Consider the following 25,681-nt stretch of genomic DNA (forward strand, 5'->3'; position numbering starts at 1 on the left):
CATGCGCCCAGTGCCTGCTCCCTGGATCCTACCCTGCATGGCTTCTATACTGCTTAAAGACTTTTATAAATAATTCAATGATCAAAACATATGCTGCGTTTAATCAAAACAAAGTAGGCTAAATTCAGTGAGAAAAAACAGAGGGGTAGGTTGTCGGGGTTCGGTTAAGCCCCACCCCACGCACCCAATAATTTAAAAGAATTGACACCCCTGCGCATCTCATACCGAAACTAACGGTTGAAACAAAGTGTTTATGTAGCATGGCAGGGTCCAGAAGTCCACCTTTGTGGATGGTCTGGATCCGGCCGCGCTATATGGATACTGACATTTTGGGACTGGTTTATGCAGTTGGTGCAAGGCTGCATATATTTATAATAGCACTAGATGGGCAACACCGTAGATATATCTATTGGCAAAACCTATGTTAAATTACTAGCAAAAGTGAGCAATCCAAACGGGGCTTCAGCTCTGAGGAGGTGAACGAATGCGGCGGCCCGGAAAAGACGCTCATATTCGAAAGCAACCATTGGGATTGCGTGCATCAGGTAGCGCTGGTATAGAGCTATCATCTGCAAAATCATCACACTGGTCAGATTTAAACTCCACTTTTTCGGTACACCTTTTGACAGCTTATCCCTCAGTGCTGGGGGATGGTTTGGGAATCGATTTCCAATGCTACGGTGTCCAGTTTGATAGTCGATGCCGGTCGAAAATTTATTGAACAATTTATTGAACGACAATTTATTATAATTGATCAAGAAATGTTTGCCCCCTAGAACCATGATGGGAACCGGTGAACTTGTCACGGTGTTTTTAGAGAATCCCAAAGCGCTTGGCAACAGGCCGCAAGATCTGTGTTGTCCCAATTTCAGGACACCTACAAAATAAAAGCCTGCCTTCGATCGTAAAAGTGCTTGCGTATTCTTCCTTTGATGCTGGTGAGCAGTATTTCGGCCACGTTCCCTCGGGCATGCGAAAAATCAACGCATGACCCGTTGTTCATGCTTTTGATGCCAAGTGAGGGAAGTCGGCGTAACTGAGCTTTTAACCAGAAAATGATCCTCCACAGCATTCATCTCATGAACTCTCGTTACCAGCCTGCCGTTGCGGTCGTCTGCCGGGGCCGGTTCGCCGAGTCATACCGCGTCCGGTCCTGGGGCGGTGTGATGGCGCCATCTGACCTCTGGCCGTCCTGGCCTCCAGCTGGTCGGTTAGATTTCCCTCCCCTCCCCCCCCCCCCCCATGATGTCTCAGCGAGGCTCGCTCGGGTCTTGGACAACACCACTGCAGGACCCGCCGTCGAGGTGCCCCTCCCCATACCACGTTCCGCCCTGGGGCGGTACTGTGGCATCAGCTGACTTCTGACCGGCTCGGTCCCCGGATGGTCGGCTGGATTCCACTTCCGCGGCGACACGGCCGCCCTCTAGGGAAATGCGAAATCGTTGATCGGGGCGCCATCACAGTCGCGCGCGGAGGGCTTATGGTGAGCATTTGATGACACCGGAGGAGGGCTATCACCCGGCACCACAATATCATTGTCGGTCAACGACACTCATTTTATTAGCGTGACCCCCTGACAGCAAATCAGTCCATTTTTTAGGCCAGACTGGAGCGTGTATTTCTAAAGACACAGCTGTCATTCAGATATGCTTCTTATCGTGCGAGGAGGTTGCGACTGTGCGTGTATTTGGTAGCATTGTGGGAGGACTACCAGCTCGCAATATAGCATGGTTTCGGCCGAAGAAACCTACTGTATTGACTGTCGTCCAAATTACTTACTTCATTATCATTCAAAATACCTATTATAACCTTTTTTATTCAACCTAATATTACCTTTTCATAAAATGGTCTTGCGGAGAGGGTATGGCCGTGTGTATTCGCTACCTCAGCGAGAGCGCAACATCATTGTCAGCCGACGGTGCTTATTTTATTGCAAGTACCCTCTTACTGAGCTTCACTAAATGTTGACAAGCAGTCTGAAGCAACGTTTACAAAAATGCGCAGTCACTTAAAAATGCTATATTGTTGCTGAGTGTGTGACCGAATGCATTTTATAGCACCGAGAGGGTCATTAGCTGGCACCGTTACACCGTGTTCCGCCTAAGACGCCTATCCTTTGGTACAATCTCATTTGTGTGACATCTTTTGTATGATATCATTGTCGGTCACGCGAAGATTAGGAGTGAATTCCGACATGCGGCATCGTTTTATAAAACACTTATTTTCCGTGCGGAGGGTGACACTGCGCACGTGCACATACGGAGGGTTATCACGCTGCAACGAATCGTCTTTGGCGGCCGACCGCAACCATTGCAAAGATATGGCAGCTATCCAAAATACTTCAATTCGTGCGCGACCGTGAACATTTAATAGTACTGTGGAAGTGCTATCAGCTGGCACCGTTACATGGTATTGAGCCGACAACATACCTGGCCCTGCTATTGACATGGCATTTGATTGGTATGGTCGCACGCCCCTGCCCGCTGCGGTCGAGGCGGCGGCCTTCGACTGCGCGTGTTCGGACGGCAGTCCACGGCGGCGGGTCAGGTCGGCCCGGTAGCTAGCTGTGACCGGTCCGATCAGCTGACTGGCGGCTGACGGACCCGCATCGCCCGCCGCCCTGGGAGTCTTCACGTACGCCGGGGCCGGGGGCCGGCGTCGCGGTGAGCTTCAACTGGCGCCTGACGATCTGCGCTGTAAGGCAGCGCAGCAGACCGGGGCGCATCACGATGGCGGCGCAGTGTACACTCGGGAGTCACGGTTCGTACCGTTCACTCCGCCTCGAGGATCACTCCAAATGTCACGATGCGGCGACGGACCGGCCGGTCGGGCCCGGTCAGTGCCGCCGCGCGCCGGTCCCGCAGTCCAGCTTGCAACGTTGCACGTGGTCACTCTCACCGTGCCCGGTCACGCTTAGTCAGACACTCAACTTGCGCCACTCACCCGGATGAGGGGTCAACAATCACACGCCACCGGCTGTTCCACGGATAGTACCGCTGGGACCCGGCGAACGCTGTGAGGAGCCGCCCCGTGCGTCCCCGCCCCCTGGTGCCGCACAGCGAGCACAATCGACAACACAGTGTATTTTCATACAACATTGCATGTATATGATATGCGGTGAGAAACACCAATAACAAAACAGAACTTCCCGTTGCATACCAAATATGTACAGCCTGGTTATACGTGCGATCACTATCGAAGCCTCCGTGAAGATATGGATAAACAAAAATGTGATAAGATCCTCCTCCCTTGAAAGGGTCGTCAACAGCGTTCAATTAAATGCAGTCGCATGCATCATCATACACCAGATGCGAAGCCAAGCCAAGCACTGGACAGCTGCCAGGTGCGAATCTGAGCATCTTTCAGGGAAGAAACTCGTGATTCCCATTGCAGTTCTTCGGATTCCGCTTCTCTGTTTTGACCTTCTTCATGGTGCCTGGATCCAGACAATGTGGCATAATGCCTGGAAATGGCAGGACAATGATCGATTATTACTATAGTCACGCCAGATGTTAAACGTCACACCCCGGGTGCCAGCTCCACGAAAACTTGTGTAATCGCGAGAGCGGAAAATTGCAGTTTATTGTGGCGCATCCAACACGTAACGCACGAAACCAGCCCCACGGTGTAATTGTCCAGCGCCTTGGATTCCTCACGTGCCAGTACAAAGGTCCAACGGCATGCACGAGCTCAGAAAATTGTATTTCAGGATATTTCGGGTGTGACTGTAAACCGGCAAGCATTTAAGATGATCAAGTGATTGTTGAGGTACAAATCGACGCGGCATCGGGGATTGGGAGAGCGCGGCTCGGTCAGAAGGTCGCCGCGGTATCGGGGATTGGGAGAGCGCTGCTCGGTCAGAAGCTCTCCGTCAAAACGACGCATGCCGGCGTCCTGTGGCTCTGCATGCCGACCGGCTGTCTGGGAGGCGCGGTGCCGCGGTTTGAGGTCCTCCCGTGTTGGAGGTGGCGCTGAGGTGTCGTGAGTGCAGTACATGGGTCAAGGTCAATGTACGCTGGCCTCGCGCAAGTCGTGACCTCGGTGGTCGACTGGGTGAGAAGTTGGTGAGACAACTGGTGCTCCGCAAACGGGCTCTGACTCAGGGCCGGTGTGGGCTCTGAGTCAGATCCCAGACTGGATGACGTCGGTTCGCAGCGCCCGCGCCGCCGCCTCCGGGCGCTCCGGCCTGACGGCGTCACTGGGTCGGCGGGTCGGAACCCCTCAGCGCCAGTCGCACCAGCTCGGCACCACGCGAACCGGCGCACCCAGCCGCCGTCCCGGCCACTCACCCACAGAGGCGGTGTGGTCGCCCGAGCTGGGAATGAAGAAGCTCTGCACGCCGCACTTGCTGCAGAACGAGTGCTTCTGGTGGCTCGAGCCGAACGTGCTGAGCTGGCCGTGGCCGTTCAGCAGTATGAAACGGTCGGCCTCCACCAGGAAGTAGCGGCTCTGGCGCTTCTGGCAGGCGCTGCAGCTGTGGGGAGGCCGGACCGTTACTCGCCAGCTAATCCTGCAGCTGCCGGAGGATTGGACCGTCACTCGCCAGCTAATCCTGCAGCTGTCGGAGGATCGGACCGTCACCCGCCATCTAATCCTGCAGCTGTCGGAGGATCGGACCGTCACCCGCCATCTAATCCTGCAGCTGCCGAAGGATCGGACCGTCACCCGCCAGCTAATACTGCAGCTGCCGGAGGATTGGACCGTCACCCGCCAGCTAATCCTGCAGCCGTCCGTCACCCGCCAGCCAAACCTGCAGCTGCCGGAGGATCGGACCGTCACCCGCCAGCTCATCCTGCAGCTGCCGGAGGATCAGACCGTCACCCGCCAGCTAATCCTGCAGCTGCAAGAGGATTGGACCGTCACCGGCCAGCTAATCCTGCAGCTGCCGGAGGATCGGACCGTCACCCGCCAGTTGCGGTACAGCTGTGTGAGGTAATTGTTTATAATTGGTTGATAGCGAATAAAGCAGGCAGTGAAACGTTCCCAATGTTAAGCATATCTTGGTAGTCCCGTGAACATCTCGCCAGTTTCTGTCTGCCGTTAGCAAAGCCGATAAACTGAAGCCCGTGAACTTCTTGCTTACCGCAGTCGGCCACTGGCTCTCGAATCACGTCAAATAGGTCTGGCGCCTCTGCGGGCTGGCCTCCGCAGACACCGATTGACCTCGAGGTAACTGGACAGCTCGGCGAGCGTGAAATGGATGGGCACGACCTGTCGGGTGCCGTCACAACACTGTGACGTCATCACAGACTGCGGTGGTGGCGGCGCGAGCTCTCAGGCCGACCGGCCCCGTCCTCAGGCCCACAGCCGGTAGCGCGGGCGGGGCGGGCCGCACCGAATAACAGGGCTCGTGTCTGTACCGCTAAGACCACAGAGACAGGCTGGTTTTCAACTCAACGGAAGCACCGCAAGCGTGCAGTAACGAAAAGATTGGCGATGTTACAAAAAACCCTCTGGCGTACATATCAATGGCAATAGTTTGATCGTCCTAACAACAAACTACGTGATTCGATCCTGCTTATTCTACTATTTGTGCGTTTCAAGTTTCGTACCAACTTAGGCCCTTGCCTCGAAATGCTTGAAATAGTTTTGGAGTCTCAGGGCAGCCCTTTTGCACGCACACCCTCGCTGTCTCTTTCCTCCTATTCCGGAACATCCTTGCCTTTTTCCGCTGTGCTATTTGTGGCTTTCACGCGTCACTCCACAATAGAATATCAAAACATGCCGCATTAATTCACGCATGTTACTGCACTAGTTCCGGTGCGACATGCTTGGGCTGTCTAAGGTCGGTGGGTTCCCTGTTTACCAATGCCCCATTCACAATGGATGGTGTCCGTGACCACCCGCCGAACCACCACAGGTATGTCAGTAAACGAACCCATTATAACTCTGACCAATGTTATGATACCCACTGGAACGTCCTGTTCCCTGGTTCTGACCACTACTGTTACCTGGTTCTGACCGGTCCTGTCACCTGGTACTGACTTGTCCTGTTACCTGGTGCTGCTATCTGGTCCTTCTGGGCTGCACTGACCTGCATTCGATGACGGTGACCTGGACGGGGGCCGTGACCTCGAACCTGACCTGGCCGCAGTGGCAGCCGCCCTTGTGCTTCCTCAGACCCTGGGCCTCGATCATCTACAACCGAACAGCATCGCAGGGTGAGCACAGCGAGCGCCGTCCAGCCGCCAGACAAATCTTACGGCACCACGGACAGCCTGGTGTACGGTTCGGCGCATTGCAGCCACCAAAAAAGTACCTGAAAACCAACCTCCCTCACATGTCTCGCGTGCTATTTAATCCCAACCGTGAAGTGCAATTGGTAAGATTAGGGTTTGAGAGGTCACACTTTCGCTGGCAGCTAACTCTGTGCCTTTCGTTCCGATGTCAACAACAGAGCTGAAGAAGGCCGTCGAGCTGGAGCCCAGACATGCGGGGCGAGTTTTTGCGCAGGCACCCAGCCCGCAATGACGCCACGCAGTACACCACAGGTCATGCAGCGCGCGACAAACAGCGGCGCGAGCTTCGAAGGCGCGTGAGAGAAGCTGACAAACAGCGGCGCGAGCTTCGACAGCGCGCGAGAGAAGCCGACAAACAGCGGCGCGAGCTTCGACAGCGCGCGAGAGAAGCTGAAAAACAGCGGCGCGAGCTTCGACAGCGCGCGAGAGAAGCTGACAAACAGCGGCGCGAGTTTCGACGGCGCGCGAGAGAAGCTGACAAACAGCGGCGCGAGCTTCGACAGCGCGCGAGATAAGCTGACAAACAGCGGCGCGAGCTTCGACAGCGCGCGAGAAAAGCCGACAAACAGCGGCGCGAGCTTCGACAGCGCGCGAGAGAAGCCGACAAAAAGCGGCGCCGCACGCCGCCAGCTCTCCCGGAAGAGGTGAGGCTGGGGACGGCGGTGCTGACGTCGGGTCGGCGTGTTCACGGCCCGCCCCGGTCCGGCAGGCTCGTGCCACCCAGCGCGGACCGCGGGGCTGACGGCGACCTTGGTGTTGCGCCGCCGCACTACGCGCTGTGCGTGTGGAGCCGACCACGCGCCGGCCGCCGGTGAAAGCGGGCTTGTTTGAGAGCAGCCAGACCGTTATGTCACTGAGCGGCAGTGGGATGAGACGGACCTGTTGGCGGCTGCGGCCAGAGCGTGCGGAGCCTCCAGCGGCGGGACATGCCGGGGCGCGCTTGTCATGCACTGAATCACTGGGACACCACCCCGCCGGCCGCCCCGGCACGGCGGAACCGCGAGGCGGCCACGATTGGCTCCTCTGGCGTGACACAGCTCGGAGGGCGGGGCCCCGGGCGTGCAGGAACCGCTGGGTAACACCCCGGCAGGTGTGAGCGTGAGTCAGGCCGGACTCAGTCCCGATAATGCGCTCAAGAATTTGTGTTACCTGGACCAAAGTAAACCGATTCACTGTGCAGATGAGTCAGACCCGGACTAACCAGCTTGAACAAAAACAATGAAATCAAGACTATGCTGGGACTCGTGCCTAAGTGAACAATACTCGGACTTGGATCTGTCAATTTTAGAAACTTCAGGTGCTCACACAAATTCGATTCTCTTTCTAGTTTTAGTCATGACTGAATAGTAAATCGTAATGGTGTGTGTCCCGTTCATTACCTTTAACGTGGAGAATTGGGGAAGCGCTGCGACGTGGGCCGGGCTGTGTTGTGCACGGTGCTTCAGACTAAGTGGTTTATCTCGAGAGATTTTGGTTGAGTTTTCCAGTGAACGCATCGCGCCACACCCAGTATTGACCCCTTCGACAAGCCATGCCCTGGCTGGTGTGCTCTGACGGCTTCGGTGTTACGGTGTGGAACCCCGTTGTACCACCCTGAGGCCACCGATGACGCCACAGGCCGCGGCCCGGCCCTGGCCTGGGGTGGTGATCGGGGCAGGGGCTCGAGTGTGGTCGCGGGCGTCAGCGCGTGAAGGGGACTACGTGGCGACCCTCGACGGGAGTAATGATAAACTTGACCCTGATAACGCTGGCCGATGTGTGCCACTGGATCAAGCAAACAACTCGCCGATGATTAGGCCTGGCGGGGAGCAAAATGCGTTAATCAGTGATTGGTCTTAATGCTGTAAATAGTACTAAGTTCTGGCGCATGCGCAGCGGCAGCGTGGGTCGCAGGGCTGGTGGCTCCAAACATCGAGACGGACGGAGGAAGAGTTCCGGAGACAGTCGCAGATGGTTACAGGGCGGATGGCTCCAAAGGCCCGAATGGATGATTCTGAATATTTAGAGCGGACACTCACATAGTCTCGGGGCAGACAGTCCCAGAGTCTCAGGGCAGACAGTCACAGAGTCTCAGGGCAGACAGTCACAGAGTCTCAGGGCAGACAGTTCCAGAGTCCCAGAGCGGATAGTTCCAGAGTCTCGGGGCAGACAGTTCCAGAGTCTCAGGGCAGGCAGTTCCAGAGTTTCAGAGCGGACAGTTTCAGAGTCTCAGAACGGTCTGTTTCAGAGTTTCAAAGCAGGCGATTCCAGCCCCATCAGGACAGGTAGTCCCGAATCCCAAAGTATACGAGTGAGTGGTCCAAAAGTCCCATAATGCTCTGTCACGGCTCAGCCACGGAGTCCCAACGCAGGCGGTCTCAGGGCCCAGTGCGAACTCGCCACGGTCAAAAGGTCCTAGCGTATATTACTTCAAAGCCGCAGAGCGGACGGGTTTGGAAACCCAGGACATTCGGTAAAAAGTCCTCAGACAGATGGTTCCAGAGTCCCAGATTCCTAGCGCGGGCGGCTCAGGGTCCCGGCGTAGGCAGTCCTGAACTACCGGGACAGACGAACCAAGAGCTCTAGAGCGATGGTCACAGGGTTCCTGGACAGAAGGTTCCAGTGTCCCAGGAAAGACGGTTGTGAGTCCACGGCAGGCGGTCCCAGGGTTTCAGGACAGTCAATCACAATTCCAGAGACAGACAGACCCAGACTCTCAGAGCAGACAGTCGGAAAGTCCCGGGGCGGATGGGTCCTGAGCCTCGGGACACACTTTCCCAAAGTTCTGGGCCGGACTGCCCCAAAGTTCTGGGCCAGATTACGCCAAAGTTCTGGGCCAGACTACCCCAAAGTTCTGGCCCAGACTACCCCAAAGTTCTGGGCCAGGTTACCCCAAAACCCCAACTAGCAGGGCAGGCAGTCCAAAATCCCCGGGACAGAGAGACCCAGGTCCCGAGATCTCTGACCAGATGGCTCCAGAGTTCTCAGACGAACGTTCGAAAAGCTTCGGAGTGTATTTGCCCACGGTCCCTGCTCAGCCGATCCTGGGGTTCCTGGACAAGGGCCGTCCCATTGTGGACGGTTGCATAGGCTCACGGCAGACAGTGCCCGAGTCCGGACGGTCCCAGAGACCACGATAGACGGTCCCGGTCTCAGAGTGGATGATTTGTATTCTCAGAGTGGATGACCTCAAGGTCTCAAAACGGATGCTTCTCAGTACAGCTACAGTTAAGAAGTCCCGGGCAGACGGTGGCAAGGATTCCTGAAGTCGGACATTGGTGCCGTCTTGACGAGCATAAACACTTGCAATAAAAAACGTCGCGGCCAATAGGTTCAAAAAGGAATCCATCTGTATGAAGAAGGCATGAGAAGACACTCTTGACAGTGCATGCCTTGATACCACCCGTCTTTTGGACGGGCATATGGCGAACAGTATTTTTTAAACCTTGCACATACGACGTCCATGCTAATGTGGTTGAAGCGTTTGCTCTTTTGAGAAATTGAAGGGGTCTTATGGAGTGGAGTGAATACCTTATACATTATAGTGAAGACCTTATACCGTATGGAGTGGATGGTACTCACAGTAAGTTTCCACGGCGATGTTCATTTACGACAAGGCCCAAATGTGCAGACATTAGAGCTCTTCATGGATTTGACTCCACTGTAACGGAAAATCTCCACAAGGCAAGGACAAAGAGCGAATCTAAATTCTGACCAGCACAAGTAGACTGGGACGGACTGAAATGCTCAAAGGCAATTTAAAATGTAACTGTAACCACACCAGCCATATTCGACCGCCAGGGCATCTTGAAATATGGTGGATGGACAGGTGTTAAGTAGAACAAACTTGCATTTGAACAAATTAGGTGTGACTCGGTTTCGGGTCATGAACAAGAGGTTGCCTTTGGGGTAGTGGCGGAACTGGAGAATTGCGCGGGAGTAGGTCGTAAAAATACAACCCATGAGCAGCACTTATAGACATCCAATTGGTTCGTTCAAGGCGTCTGCTTCGGAGATGGTCATGAATGTATTTACATTCACTGCGAAAGTTTCAGGTCGACGCCGATGCAGCTCATGAAGCACAGGGCACATCAGGGAATCCGTTTAGCCAGTTTGATGTTTGACGTACTTCATTGTAAAAGATATCCATACCAGGAAGCTGAGGAGATCTCCTCACTGCACCCGCCTTGCGCTTGGAACGGTACGATGACAGCTTTATGGGCGGTTTTGCGCACGTGTGCGCACGTGTGCGTACGTGTGCGTATGTGTGCGTTTGAGTGCGCGCACATAAAAATGTTCCATACACCATCATTAGCACGAGCAGTCAAACCGCCATCGGAGACATCGAAATAAGACTTACACCCTCCATTACAAGAGTAGAACAACTTGCATTCCCTTTGTGGAAGACAACCTGACAAGAGATCAAAACCAACTAAAGCACGCCAATACGGAGACAGACGGAGATGTTCGTACCGATAGTGCCGGCTCCGTAGCTTCACCAATGTTGAAATGACTACGACATCTCTGTTACGATGTATGACTATACACCTGTTGGAGGGGCGCCAAACCAGCACGCGCGCAGAACAACCAAAATATTTTGTGCTCTGGCCTAACTGAAAGCACAGGGGACCCTGAAATTGTGTTCAAACAAACACTCCCCACAACTTTTTTGAGCTGTTCATATCAAAGAAAGAAGTATGCCGCACTTTAAACAACAGATAACCCTGGGACTATTTAGCTATCTCGTGACAAAATAGTGACGTATGTCAGGAGTTCAGCACGGGGCAAAAGAGGAAAGTAGACAGGCTGAGAGGTGATTCTGTACGTTGATTTGATGCTCCTATGTATACATAGCGCGCTCTTAATTCCGCATCGCAGAATATGTTAGAAATGTATCAATACATGCGTGTTTTGTGTTTTTTCAAGACGTGAAGAAGTCCGTTACCCTGCTATAAGTGCACATATTACCACAATTTAATCATTCAAAACTTAAAAAACAAGGATCGTGCGATGGCATTGCTCGTGTTGCCAGGCAACGTCCGAGTTCAGCTGACCGCAGGACCTCACCTGGAATATGTTGTAGTGCATGGCGTCACCCCCAGCCGCTCCTCGGAGCACTCCGCGCCGCCGAACGCTTCGCCGTGTTTTGTGTGACGCCGCTGAAGCGTCAGGCCGGCGACCGGCCTGCCCCTGGCGGCTGGTGGCGGCATTACAGTCCGCTGATGCCCGGTCGAATAGCGTTGCACGTGAAAGAAGGGGTGGCTATCGCGCCGTCAGTTTTAACATCCTTAAGGGTGTGCATCCTTCCAGAGTCCGGCCGCTCATAGCTCTGTATTCTGCGAATCCAGCCGCCCAAAGCTCCGTGTTCTGAGAGTTCGGTCTCCCACAGATCGGTGTTCTGAGAGTCCGGCTGCCCAAGTTCCGTGCTCTGCGAGTCCGGCCGCCGACAGCTCTGTATTCTGCGAGTCCGGCCGCCCACAGCTCCGCGTTTTGCGAGTCCGGCCGCCGACAGCTCGGTGTTCTGAGATTCCAGCCGCTGACAGCTCCGTGCTCTGCGAGTCCGGCCGCCGACAGCTCTGTATTCTGCGAGTTCGGCCACCGACAGCTCCGTGTTCTGAGAGTCCATCCGCCGATAGCTCGGTGCTCTGCGAGTCCGGCCGCCCACAGCTCCGCGTTCTGCGAGTCCGGCCGCCGACAGCTCGGTGGTCTGAGATTCCAGCCGCCGACAGCCCGGTGTTCTGCGAGCCCGGCCGCCTACAGCTCTGCGTCCTGGGAATCCAGCCACAGACAGCTCGATGTTATGCCACATGACAATAAGCATTTGCAGCTTTGCAGCTGGCTGCGTGCATGCAGCATTTGTTATCTGCATTGGTGCAACTTGTTCCATAATTCCTCAAAATGGTTCCTGTGCGTTTAAGAATATTTAAGGTAGTTAAAGAGCTCTATAATTTGCAGCACACCAGTGTTTGCTATTTGCAAGGCTCTACAACATGCGCAATGATTTTGAAAATGTGTTTTTGTGCAACGAATAATCTTGCAAGACCATTTATAATGTTTGTTTTCTTCTTTGATGCCCCTGTGATATTTCATGACAGTAGTGCCCAAGTGTTCATCCGAACTGACCGCTTTGCAACGCAACGAATACTTTGCTCAGTAGCGTGCTGCACCCCGTGCACCTTTCAGAACTATGTACAGTTGTGAGGCTGGCCAAAGCCCGGTGAGACACATAAGCAACTTCACTGCTCAAGGGAAGAACCGAGGTTGATGCAAGGATGTAACGACATTTGGAGGAGTTTGTGTGAGGGGAGAGGGAGTTCTTCCCGTGCTACAACTGCCTGACATGAGTCGGGTTATAATGCACCTTGCGAAGGATCTCGCCTATCACCCCCGTCACCATGTCTTAGATTTTAAGCATCGGCTGATTGGCGTTGTACGCGCATTCATCCTTCGTATTCCTAATCCATGAAAAAGAAAATAAGAAACTAATTATGCCCATAAGAATGTTATTCAGAGAACGCCTAGCTCCAGCACCAGCCAAATTATGTTCCTCGACACTCTGCTGACAGTAAAGAGCGGCAAACATACCATCAAGCTCTGCATCCAACCAGTGGTGGCACCAGTTATTTTGCCGTTCACAGCAGCCAACTCAGTGAAAACCAAAAGGGGTACTTCACACACAGCTGTTGAGGAAGCAGCGCCTTGCGTCCGACGGAGCAGCTGCCATCCGGGGATGGGCAAAAATAGAACATCTATTCGAATCAAAGGGATATCCACATAGGATGATGCAAAAGAGTAGATATCTAGCCAAATCATGCTCGAGACCCCCAGTGAAGACATCGACACACCCACGACACAAAATGATGGATGCCACATGCCTCAGTCTTCCGTTCACAGACGATTCTGTCAAGGAAGGCATCCTCAGCGATTAAAGCGTCAAGATTACGACAACACGTTGCCTGGAAGAGCCGCAACACGCTACCAAAATATTATATATATACATATATATATATATAATAAGTGTGTAATATATACACACACACACATATATATATATATATATATATATATATATATATATACAAACAGCAAAAACGTCTCGACCGAATTTGGATCGGGTATAGAGGTGACTGCACCCTTGTCACCAAAGGAAGCCTCATGTCATTGCGTGTTGCATATCGCCACATACTGCATAATTATTGCAAGAAAAGTGGCGCAAAAAGCTCTTAATAACGCATTTACCTTTTATTTTGAGGATCCGCGACGTGCAGCTCTAGCTTGGTATGAATGGCTAAATAATTATGCCGGTCATGAGTTTCTCCTGCAGTCTCTGCAATATTGCAATTGCAGCATGCTCATATATGTTGTTGAACATCAAATTCAAATAAGGGAATCCGACAGGCCTGTTCAGAAACCTTTTTCCAACACGATGTCTCCACGATAACAGCCGTCAAGCACATTGCCGTGCAACGCTTCGCAAACAGCAACTGGCGAACGCTCAATAACTAACTCACATAGCTCGATATCCATTTACTCATTTTTTGTAGTTCACGAAGCATCAAAGGGACGTCAGCAGCGTCAGTACTCATGCGGAGAATCTACCTTAGAGACTTGACACCCGGTGTGAGCGAGAGGTCTGGCCCAGCGGCCCAAGCGCCCTAAGAGAGATTGTGCCACATTTATATGGAGCTTTAAGCTAAAATGGCCGCCTTGAAGATCATTCGACGCAGTTCAAAGCCCTGCTCTCCTTAAGATCTGACACCCTCTAGTTTCTGAGCTAAACGCCCACGAAGATGTGCCGACTATTTCGTGCAGACCATTTCAAGGTTATTCAGGCGTGCATAACGTCATAGAAAATAATTCAAACCCTGACACTCCATTGGTCGTGTGGCGTTTAAGGCCAAAAAATAATATAACCGCCCAGTTGTTCATATCTAGTGCTCATGAGCACGGCTTAGAAACATAATGAACGTCAATCGACGCTCAATCAATGTTGCGCAGCCTGTGCAAGATTTGGTCATGATCGCGGTTTGTGTTAAATAATACAATACGTCGGACATGGGTGCTAGTTATTGCAGAGATAAAGCTTGCAATCGGGCAACTTGAGAAAAGCGCCACAACCGAGCACGTGAATACAAGTCAACACCTCGAACTCACGGATAATTATGCAAGAGCACCGAGAGAAATGGCTAAAACACGAACACATACCAATATTTGGTTCCACAAACACTTCCAGCACTGCCGCGGCCACTTCCCGGGAGACTGAAGTGCTATAAGTGAGTGCTAAGATGGCAAATTTTGCACGGCCAGTTTGGCAGCACCTTAACGTCATACAAACGTTCCAACACGAACGACGCGTTGATGAGCATATTTACTGAACACAAAATTGCATTGGCCAGAACAGTGGCTTCACTTGAATGTATCAAATAGTTATGCCTTGTAAGTGAGCTAATTTCATCATATCTGATGTTTGTCTCAATATCTCCAAATGTGGAACATTCTCACAGGTAATTGGGTCCACGCTGCAGCTTGACCGGGTGGATAACCTAATATATCTTGAGAGGGCAACTGAATTATGCTTGATATCGGCAAGCTGTTATACGGAAGCGAAAACTTCCCGCTAAGAAGCAGATGGTTAACACGTACTCGGGGCGGGGGGGGGGTCAGATTGACCCCGAGGTTTTTCCGGAGTGGTTTCTGAACGGCGGTGCGAAGCCGCGCCAAATTTTGCATAGCAGAAGACTATTGAATAGCGGATCGTTTGAACTTTTATTTTTAATTTCACCAGCAAATTAGTTTCCAAATTTGCTGGTGAGGCTCCAGCTCCTGCCCCAATTTTGAGAAGGAAGTGGGCAAAAGTCGCGGAGAAGTCCATATTTTCTGGTGGGGGCAGGTTAAGCCATTCTTCTCTATTCGCCTTCCCGCAAGCACACACTTTGTGAAACTGCGCTCCTGTGACGCCGGCCTGAGGGCGTCACTTCATCGACTTTGAGGAGGCCTGGACCCTCAAAACTGAGTAGAGTCCCTCCACCCACAATGGTCCTCTGAGCTTGCCTCTCCCCTCCCCGCCCACACCAAGATGTGCGGGCAGCATAAAGAAACATCGTGCCACGGAAATGACAGAAATAATGTCTGCACTGTCAGTGCTGGTACATGAGCACATCACTCAGTGTCACACTTATTTTTTACTGCAAAGTACACTGTAACCCTTTTCCCGCTGGCGTTATTGGACATGGTTCTGATAAGGCAACAAATCGGATATGTATGAAGACTAATATGAACAAAAGCGAGACCCACCGTTTTTCGTCAGGCCTCCCAAAAAACCCGGTGAAGTTTTATGAGCGGGCGTTCTTGTTTGATCATTATGTTCCTATCCCTCATTTTACGCTTGGGATCGTCGCTCCATGAGACACACGACAGGCATGAAATGACAAATACGTGTATGGCGGGTGAACAGAAAGACTTCCGGATCAGATTTATTGGCTTTTTTGTTAGACCACAGTGCATTCTTGGATTTCGCTCCTGCGCGTACTGTTTTACAAGCATCTCAGCGTTGTACAGCAATGCTACTACAACAGGGGTGGACTGTTATAATAAAATCACTGGCAGGTAGTATTCGTCCCCCGCTTAGACATTGCTTAGGTCAAAATTTTACTAAATTATTGTAGCGTTAAAAGGAAACTTACGAGGGGATGGAAAGGTACGGAATGAACGGTAAAGTACAGCATGACTAAGAAAACAATCATGTTCAGCTTGGAGCAATTCTTTTGGCAGGACCGACCCCTTTTTAAACATTTGTAACCGATTCCCTTTACCCTAAAAAAGTCAAATCTCACCCCCGTCTTTGTGAATTTTTACCTGAGCACCGTATTGGGCATGGATTGAACGGGTATTGTTCGCTGTAATTCCGGACAATGCTGTTTCGCGGACAGCTCAAAAGGCTTGGAGCAGATGTCATTTTTTAGTTCGGAGTTGTTCGACTATTGGGCCTGATATGTGTCTGGTTAGCCGTCTATAGCTTGGGAATTGCCGCATCGGAAAGAAGTGCATGCTGCATTTTCAAAAAAGAATTATAAAATAGAGCCATGCCAACACTTTCGAAAGTGAAATAATACGCCATAGTGCATCAATCACACCATGAGCTGCACAACCGCCTCCGCCCTTGCCTGGCTTCCGCCGCCGATGCAAAACACGGGCACTTAGCCGGGCGCACTGCCACCACAGGGGCTGGCCCTGGGGACAACACATGACTTCATCGGGCTGCCCCTGTGGACAACACATGACTTCACCGGGCTGTCCCAGACCGACAGCTCATGACGTCACCGGCGCGTGGCCATCAAACATTGTCAAGTCAGCCACGCTCAGCCTACGGCCACCCCATAGAAACGACAGCTTCAAAAACGCTCGAGGCGCGTTATGTGGAGGACTTTCACGATGTAAACGCAACGCATCGGCACGCTCCAAGGTGAGGGGGATATAGAAGCTGTGCTTTTATCGTCAGTTTCACAAGGCCAATGTTCCATCAGTAAATATTCAGCGAATCAGACATGTCATATGTTCAACATATTTGTACCGTAACTTTAACAGTATCTCTTTATTTTCATAAAACTGAATTTGGGCTGCATCGCAGTAAAGGCATTTTTGCCCAATGATTTATGTCCGATTGAGATATGGCAGTCAACGGACCTAATGTTGTCGGTTCCTGCGTCTGCGCCGATGTTAAGATAAACGGTAGCTGAACACATAACTTGTCTGTTCTCATGCAAGTAAGGTTGGGGAGAATATGCTGTCACCCCAAAAACGTATCAAAACGCAGGTACTCCACGAGTTTTGAGCTTCCATGAGGTATTTTCGCCGTTATTTTAGGGGTGGCAACTTTTTCAACGTAATTTGCTTGCGAACCGATGTGTTACATCGATGTCCAGCACCACGTTCGTAGTTGCCGACGACATCAGCCTCGTTCACTGCCAGGCTACTCACTATGGGATGCAAAGCACCGCATAAGGTGAAAAACGGATTTGACACCTATGCAACTCCGAAAAGAGAAGAGGTAATGGAAAGGAATTTCTCAGTTTTGAATCAGCTCGCCATAGGAGGTTGCATGATGAGCGATACCACGGTATTTGGTGAGATGTGACTTTGGATGTCGTCTTCTTTGTGAGTCTTGGGTGATGTCACCGTCAGCTTTGAGGTGAGATTATGCGTTCCAAGGCCTAACTAACATGGGAGCCCTCGTGATGTCGAAGGGCCCAGCCGCGACTCAGTGCGCGGCGCAAAGCAAGCGCTACCCCCATTTGAAAAGCATCCCTTCCCCCCCCCCCCTCTATTTCGTAGATCGAAGCTACGGAAACTGCGCATATGTAGCCCAGTGACCCACTACCTCCACAACTGAAATGAGACCGCAAAAGCGTCCAAGGTAGTAAGTGCTGAGAAGGGTGCTTGCGAACTTTTTCAATCTTGGCGCGTTAAATTTATCACCACAAGGCAAATGACGCATAACTACTTCACCCTCGGCATGGTATGACTCTGCAAAAAGCTTGTATACGAGCTATATGCAGGTCTTAATACCCAAGTTTACTTTTTGCAGAATGACTGACCTTGTGGTGGCGTGCATACTCTTAATGGGGCACTTTGCCATTCTTTTATGTACCTGCATCACCGGCAGACCGGTCCCATCCGGCGTGACGGAAAACACGCGGGAGATGATTCTTGAATAGTTCGCCGGGATGTCCCGTGTGGTTCACCGGTCCCCGCCATGCGACCGCAGTGCTGAAAAACACGCGGGTGATGACTTCAATAATTCGCCGGGATTTCCCGCGCGGTCCACAGGTCCCGGCATGTGACCGCAGCCTGTGTGCGTGCGGCAGTATTTTCACACGCAGAGTCACACCAGGCACACGGGCGCCGGCCCGGGGCGCGCCCGCGGACGTGTGCAGGCCGCTTGCGCTGCGGCCCTGGGGGCACGTCGGCGGACAGGGTGTGCAGCAGGCACGTGACTTCCCGTCCCCAGCTGCTGACGTAATGCCGCGGAATGCGACGCAGTGCGACGCAGAAAATGCCAAACGCGAGTTAAAGTGGCACGCGGAATGCGAGAGCCGACCATGTTGTCCAGTTTGACGCTTCCTGAAAAGGGTGAATTGCGTTCACGAGATTACGTGATATCATAACGGTGCGGGATTCAGTGCGTTACGCTGCAAACGATGCGCACGGCACACTTACGCCACACCCGGAACGGAACGGGTGGGGTTTGCCCTCGTCAGAAGGGTTGCCGGTGGACAGCCACCTGTCAGTTCACCATGAGTACCGAACACCACCGATACAGACACACCGGCTACAGTTCAGTCCGAAGAGACCTCTCAAGTGTCTATGAATTCAAAGGGCAGCAGATATCCTAAACAAACTTAGGATGTGCTATGGGTACTCTTTCTTTACACTTTCTTTACTCTGCTTTACTATGGGTACCCTTTCGATACTCTTTCATCGGCGTCAGTGTTGACCAGTAACTATATTTAGTAGTCTACGCTCATCCATAACCCTGGGGAGGCTGTTAGCTGCTATGCTAATAGCTGTGCATTGTGACAGGCTGCGGGGAGCACGGGTGGTACTTGCACTGCTCCTTAAAAAAAATTGCAAGTAAATCGATATGTATGCAAATATAGGTTTGCTATTTTAAAAAAAGTTAAAAAGAAGAGCTTTATTGACAGCATGCACCGTTGTTTCATATCAGGTAGGAATTTTGAATGCCCGCAGTGCGGTGAAATTAGCTTTTCAGTAAAAAATTGATATTTGTGCAACCGTTCCCCCCATCAGTAAAATGCTCCTCACGCCCCTGGTCATGTCTTTCAGACGTCAGTGGCAATTGGAACCAGCCAAACAGCATTTCAGAGCGCAGACGCAGATACCGTCGGCCCTACAAAAGGCCACATGTCACGCGCTGAAGGCGGCCAGTATGTCACGGGCCGACTAGAGCCATGACATGCATGACACGGTTGGGCAGACGAAAACACGAAAAAGCCAAACAGCTACAGTAGTGGTAAATTACGTAGTTTGAGCAGCAGCTCAGCCGCCACTCTTGGACAGACAGACAGACAGCCAGGTCACAACCAGCCAAACAAGGAGTCGACCAACCATCAGCAACCAGCTCACAGCGTCAGGCTTTTCTATTGAATAAACTGTCTGATGTCTGATTATGACTCGGTGATATATTTGAAGTTTTTAACAAGCGCTCGAGTGGATGTTCAAAATGACCGCCTCGGAATGTTTTCCCGGAATGATTGCTGTACGGCGAGATGTAGCCGTACCAAAGTTTGCAGAGCTGTAAACAATTGAATAGCAGATCGTTTGCCATCCAAAATGTAGTTGTGCCGTGTAGGGTCGCTGAACTACGACAGGCCAAATTCAGGCCATGGATTCAGCGAAGGTAGTTTCTAGGGAATCGTTCAATCTGGTGCAACAATGGAGATAAAGTCATGCATCTCTGAAAAAGGCTTCCGGGCAGCACAACAATTGAATGAACAAATTTCATTGAGTTAGGGTGAGAAATGAGGGTCAGACTAATCCCAAAACCGACCTGCTTCATTACTATAGGGGCTGCTGTAACTGAGTAGTTTTCGGTGCTCATCTCGAATTTATTGATAACAGGAACCGCATTATGCATCTTCTATGGACTTTTTAATAATCATAATAGGTCATTGACCTAAAATGATCGATGTCGACAAGCTGCTTTTCGGAACATATCGCCTAGCGCAATCATTGGCGCGCATTCGAATGCAAAAATCAAAGGAGCTTTTGTAATTTTGGCCACCGTGATCCCTTTCAAGGTCAAACAAGGTCACTGACCTTAAATGAAGACCAACCATTGAACTTTTGCCTAGAATAGTTATCAAGGTTCACGGCTGCTGCATGAAAAGGTTGTGGGATCAACTTTGGCGTCAATGTGGAAATTGACCTTGTTTGACCCTATTTGACCTAAAGGTCATTGCCAAGAAACCTTAGATTTTGACACAGGTGAGCGCACATACAGGCCAGCACACCCGTGAGTACCCGCACGCGAACGAAGGGTGTTTAACCGGCCACTCAGGCGCGTGTTAAGCGGTGCAGAGAAATCTGGCTAGTTGGCTTCAGACCTGCTCTGTGACTTATCTGGTTTGGTTAGCACATTTGTGGCCAAGGCAAGTCTGAATGTATAGATGAAGGAGAAGTGGTAGCTGATGCTTCTCCAAAGCGCAACCCGGAAGCATTGGGGTATTCGGAGAGAAGTGTTCCGTACTCTTCCTCCTCCAGAGACCCCTTATGGACAGATCCTGTTCTTCCATATATTTTGTGACAACTTCTTCTCTCAATACCGGGACTCACGCGGTGCAGTACATTGGTAAGTTTAAGTTTTATTCTCAGGTAAAAGTGCCTATACCCTCGGATAATTGGTACTAGGGAGCGTGTTTTATCATCTTCAGACACCTGGCTACACTTTCACACTCTGAACCTCAACACAACCAAAGCTGAACTGACCATTTTTGGTTCCTACCCAAACCTGTTGTGGCATGGTGCCAATCTTCATTGAATTTTGCATTGCGTACCATCCCAAGGTGAAAAAGCTGGGTGCTCTTTCGGCAGGAATATCACTTGGGACTATTACACATTTGCCCTCGTTAGAAGTACAATGAAACTCCATCGATCTGGCCCACGTGCGCCATCAGGTATCCCTCCCTCTTCCTCCTCCCCGTAAATGCATCGGTCATCTCGCTACCATTCCACGAGCACGCTAGAGGTACGGAGGTAACGAAGAGATTTTTGATCATACGGCACATGCTGAAAACCATCCTCGCACTAACTACATTCGTGAAGTGATCTTGTTGTTACGCTACCTTGCACGCCCATCTGTGAAACTGTTCCAGGGCAGATGTCATGGTCCGAATCTTTAGCATCCGTCGCCGGAGGCAAAGCTGCACCATAACGACGCCATGCTTTAGGCCATCAAAAATCAGCAGCTCGGGCCTAGCATACCTGCTGCTCCATCTCCTCCCGTCAGCGAACGTCAAGCAGGCGCACGGGCCACTGCGACTAATCACAACGGAAAGCCCCTGCCTGACGTCTAGGATCACACACAAATAGGCTTCAGCGAAATAGCCATGGACTATCGCCTCTCTAATCGCCAAAGGCTCGTCCTGTCATGTATAATACGCAGACGGTACCTGGACTTGATAGCCATGCTTGCTAAGCTCCACTATGTGCCGACTAATTGACCTGGGGCAGTCCTTTCGACTCATGTTTTGTAAAGTTCGTGTTTAAAATATGTTTTCGTTCACGGGTAAAAGTGACTGGAGCAGCATGCCAGCTCAGTGGTCGATTCACCAGAGCAGTCATAGTAAAGGGCGCAGTTCCGCGGATCCTCGTCCAAAAACCTAACAACCATATTCGTCAGGGAGCTGTTGTTATTTGGGCTTAAGGCGCGTCGACAGCGGTCATTTCGCGCCCAAACTATGGCTGTGCAAACCTGTGTTGTGTTTTCTCAAATAAGGGCGCTGTTGTAGGTTTCCCAAGCGTGCCCAAAACGCACAATTTGTGCAAAATAAGCGGTCGCAGCACTCAGAGTGCAAAGCAGGTAAGCTAGGGTGCCTTCAACCAGGGTGTGCGACGTCATGAAATGCCGTAAAGGTGAATAAACGATCGTGTATTCAATGTCGATAACAAACACGAGAGCTGTTCTCACGTCGAAATCGGGTCCTCGCCGAGGAGTGAATGCAAGGACAACGTACGTTGCATATGCCGACTGGATTGGGCGATGGCGCTTCGTGGCAGTGTGTGCGCTGCACGAGGGCGTGAGCGCTGGACAACGCGTGATCACGTTGAGAACATTCCAGTGCTCGCCCTAGTGAGAGGAGAAAACCATGTGACCCGTGTGTGTGATCTATTGGGATACGGCACAGGCTAACTTCCTCCCTTCTATTGTTGCGGTGAGGGGATTACCATTCGCCTTGGTTTGCCTTGATAGCCCTCAGCCTGCTTCGCACGTTTCCACAGGCGTTAGTACTCTTCCGATTCCATGCCTTTTGTCGGTCGAACTTTAAGCGAGCTGGGTGGGTTCACATTGCTCCCAACCAAAGACAACACGCTTCCCGATCTGTTCAACGGATGCAGTAAGTTGAATAAACTGGTCAATTAATTTGCGTTCTATTTTCAAGTAGTGAATGGCTAGAATACTGCTCCAGGAGTCGGACAAAATAAGAAACCGCTCCGCTCGTTCCTCCTACGCAGAGGCTGATGCCTCCGTGATTGCAAATAGTTCAGAGGTAAAAACAGAACAAACAGGGGATAATGTAAAACATTTGGTTCAGCTGTCACATGCCGCAGTGCACCCTGTCACTGCTTCAGACCTTGAGCCATCCGTGTATACGTGAAAGTAGGTAGCGTGGTCGGTGCACACACGCAGGAAAAAAAAACTCGGAGCGATGCTCCTCAGCACTCGTCGATCTTTTGGCCAAGGCATGGAGAGAAAAATCGCAGATCGGTAATAGGAGGCCCCATGATGGGTATAGCAGGCAGATCACGCTAGTGGGGTCCTTCCTTTAGATGTGATATGCCAGCAAACTCCTCTTAACCCTCACACGCATAGGCTCTGATGAGCTAACGTCATCATCCTGCGCCGAGCACTTCGCGTCGGATTGACAGTGGCGGTTTGTTCGCCTCAACCAAGAGCCCGGAGTATCGGACTGGTTCTAACTGCCCCAGTGGCAACGCTGTATTCCATCACGGTGAACTGCGTCAAGGATGCGTTTCACTGAAGTACCGACTGATTCAAAACCGGCTGCCTACATCCATATTCTAGCTTCAATCGTGCCGTGAGCTGTTTTCAGACTCGGGACGGGAGGCCAAAATTAATTAAATTAAATCCAGATAATTCCACGGCAGAACTTGGCTAGGATCGAGCACTCGCTCAGTGCTTAAACACAAACGTGGATGCTGTTCAGCTGATTAATTTGTCCGATAGTCCCCGGCACAGATTGTCGGCCGTCTCTGATCTGTTTATACAAAGAGCGTCTCCTCCAGCCGACACCGTATTGACAAGGTCAATGCTCTTAATATTAAGCTGCACCGGCGTGCGTGAAATTGAGTGCTGATTCATTGCTGTTATCCGAAGCTCTGGTATAAGTTAGCCAAGCGGATCTTGTGTTTTGCACGATGAGATACACAGCAGTGTCGGAGGGAAAATGCATCAAGTTATGAAATACGTTCCACGTGACATAACTTTGCGTTGTTTTTAGGTCATAAGAAATGGAGCATAGCATAGAGAAAAAGAGAAAGTCCAACTCCGATGAATGTCATTCATGCATTCGTCAGGTGGATGTGTAAGTTCTGCTGTTCTGGCGTCTCGATTCCGGCTCACTGGTACACTCAGCACGTCCAAAGTCACTTCTGTATTTGACACGCGTCACAGGCACTCCACACAGTCCGTCTCGCCGGCGTATCCGTCCTCGCGCCGGTGGCTCTCCGAGTCTTCTTCTTTGTTAATCCCCCTCTCCTGGCCCACGCGGTCGTCTCCCCACACGGGGTGCACGGGGCAGGAGGAGGGGAACGCGAGCGCCTCGAAGTGGCGCTCGCTAAACTAAGCAAACATTCACTAGCAGCACATAGGTGTTCTCTGACACCTTACAGGTGCATTTTGCGTATGACACTGAAATGGCGATTACGAGATAGAATTACAATGTTTTACATTAACCTGCACTTGACGATAAGTACGGCATTGAATATGCCGTCATACCACAAATATTGTGCTAAGTTCCTCGCACAGAATCGCTAATCTAATTAAATGCCATCTACCGCATCTCGGAATCTCCAGCGCGTCACGAGACGAACGCAGGTGCTGCTCCCAGCAGCATCCAAACCTTTTTCGCTGTTGTTGTTGTTTTACAAGGGAATCGAAAGGTTGATTAGAGGAGAAATCCGTTTTCTTGTCGTCATGTGAAGCAACTGATCAAAATGTGTTTGGACTCGAAGTGTACTTTCGATATCCCACATGTGCAGGAAGGTCATGCAAGGTGACACGATGCCACGAGATCTCATGCCATCGTGCCCTATTCAAACTGTTGAAACGCCCCAAAGAATGAAAAGTTAGAGCGAACTACAGATTTTCCTGCGTCGTGGTAAAACCGCTGATACGAAAATAATAGCGATCCGGATCATTTCGCTATAAATCTTGAACCGCCACGACAGAAACGCATCGTGACCTCTGGGAACTGTCCGAAGGCTGAGACTCGATGACGTTGGCCCTAAACAATTTAAGTATTGCACAACTATCCTACAAAACTAATGCAACCCCGTGAACGCGTTGACATGTTCCTAACAAAATATGAGTGGGGAAAGTTGACATTTGTTGGGTTATTTTGGTATGAAACTATTTTGATGGCGGCAGGTCACAAGGTCTAAGGTCCATGGAAACTCAGGACATGAGCAGCGAGAGAGGGTCACAGAGGTGACACCCATGTGGTGGTGGAAGTGACGCGCAGGAGAGAGTGAAGGAGACACTCAGGTGGCTGTGTTGACACTTGGACGGGGTGGATGTGACACCAACCAGGCTGCACATCAGGCGCGGGGTCGAGTGCAGGCTTAACGTCAGGTAGGGGTGGAAGGAAGGCTGCACGTCAGGTAGGGTGGGAGGCAGGCTGCACGTCAGGTAGGGGTGGAAGGCAGGCTGAACGTCAGGTAGGGGTGGAGGGCAGGCTGCACGTCAGGTAGGGGTGGAAGGTAGGCTGCACGTCAGGTAGGGATGGAGGGCAGGCTGCACGTTAGGCGCGGAGTTGAGTGCAGGCTGCACGTCAGGTAGGAGTGGAAGGTAGGCTGCACGTCAGGTAGTGGTGAAGGGCAGGCTGCACAGTCAGGTAGGGGTGAAGGGCAGGTTGCACGTCACGCGTCAGCCGTACAGGTTACCAACTAGAGTCTCGATAAGAGGCGACAGATGGCGCTGCTGGGCCGTCGGCAGACTCGGGGCGTGTGGCCCGGCCGCGGCTCCTGAGCGTGAGCCGCGTCAGTCGCTGGCGACGCTCACCGCCGAGGGGAGCGAGGGGCGGGGAGAGGAGACGGTGCGCTCCGGTCGGCGATGAGCTAGGAGCTTCGTGACCGACCCCTCCAAGACTGGACACACGCGCCGCGGCGTTGTCATGGCGACGGTGTGGGCCGCCGCACTGCTTCTGCTGTTGGGTCTGGTGCCGGTGACCCTGGGTCAGGTCAACTGCCCGCCGCGCTGCCTGTGCTTCCGCACCACCGTGCGCTGCATGTTCCTGGGCCTGAAGCAGCTGCCGCAGGTGCCTGCCTCCACCACAATCCTGTGAGTACTGCACGTGCGGCCGAGCCCGGCGCCCGCCGCTCCATTCTTTTGCAAGTCCCGCGCGGTGCCCGGGCGGCCGGCCACTGCCGGGGGCTCGGCCTGACCCGCCGAGCTGGTGGTCACGGTAATGGGCCGATTGTGCCAC

At 51.8% G+C, this 25,681-nt stretch overlaps 2 protein-coding genes across 2 annotated transcripts in view; one reads left to right on the top strand and one right to left on the bottom strand.

The window, feature by feature from the left end:
• Positions 1 to 3,064: 3,064 nt before the first annotated feature.
• Positions 3,065 to 11,345, bottom strand: LOC119099448 (centromere protein V). The gene is made up of 4 exons (XM_037222604.1): positions 11,286 to 11,345; positions 6,035 to 6,138; positions 4,290 to 4,474; positions 3,065 to 3,463 (listed from the first exon to the last, which is right to left on the bottom strand). The coding sequence occupies exons 1-4, from the start codon at positions 11,304 to 11,306 to the stop codon at positions 3,363 to 3,365; spliced, it is 411 nt and encodes a 136-aa protein (XP_037078499.1). The 5' UTR covers positions 11,307 to 11,345; the 3' UTR covers positions 3,065 to 3,362.
• A 13,908-nt stretch (positions 11,346 to 25,253) lies between these two features.
• LOC119098820 (peroxidasin homolog) overlaps positions 25,254 to 25,681 on the top strand; it is a 62,988-nt gene continuing 62,560 nt past the window's right edge. Inside the window, exon 1 of the mRNA XM_037221867.1 lies at positions 25,254 to 25,536. Within this exon, the coding sequence (XP_037077762.1) occupies positions 25,370 to 25,536 (167 nt within the window). The 5' untranslated portion in view covers positions 25,254 to 25,369. The remainder of the gene's footprint in view (positions 25,537 to 25,681) is intronic.

This window comes from Pollicipes pollicipes, unplaced genomic scaffold, assembly GCF_011947565.3.
Source record: "Pollicipes pollicipes isolate AB1234 unplaced genomic scaffold, Ppol_2.1 Scaffold_4740;HRSCAF=5597_pilon_pilon_pilon, whole genome shotgun sequence".
Taxonomy (NCBI): domain Eukaryota; kingdom Metazoa; phylum Arthropoda; class Thecostraca; order Pollicipedomorpha; family Pollicipedidae; genus Pollicipes; species Pollicipes pollicipes.

Coding starts and splice junctions, on each gene's coding strand:
- LOC119099448 (XM_037222604.1), bottom strand. CDS start 11,306: ATGCACTACAACATATTCCAG. Junction 4,475..6,034: donor GTCACCGTCATCGAATGCAG/GTCAGTGCAGCC, acceptor GCCTCCCCACAG/CTGCAGCGCCTGCCAGAAGC. Junction 3,464..4,289: donor CGACCACACCGCCTCTGTGG/GTGAGTGGCCGG, acceptor TGCCATTTCCAG/GCATTATGCCACATTGTCTG.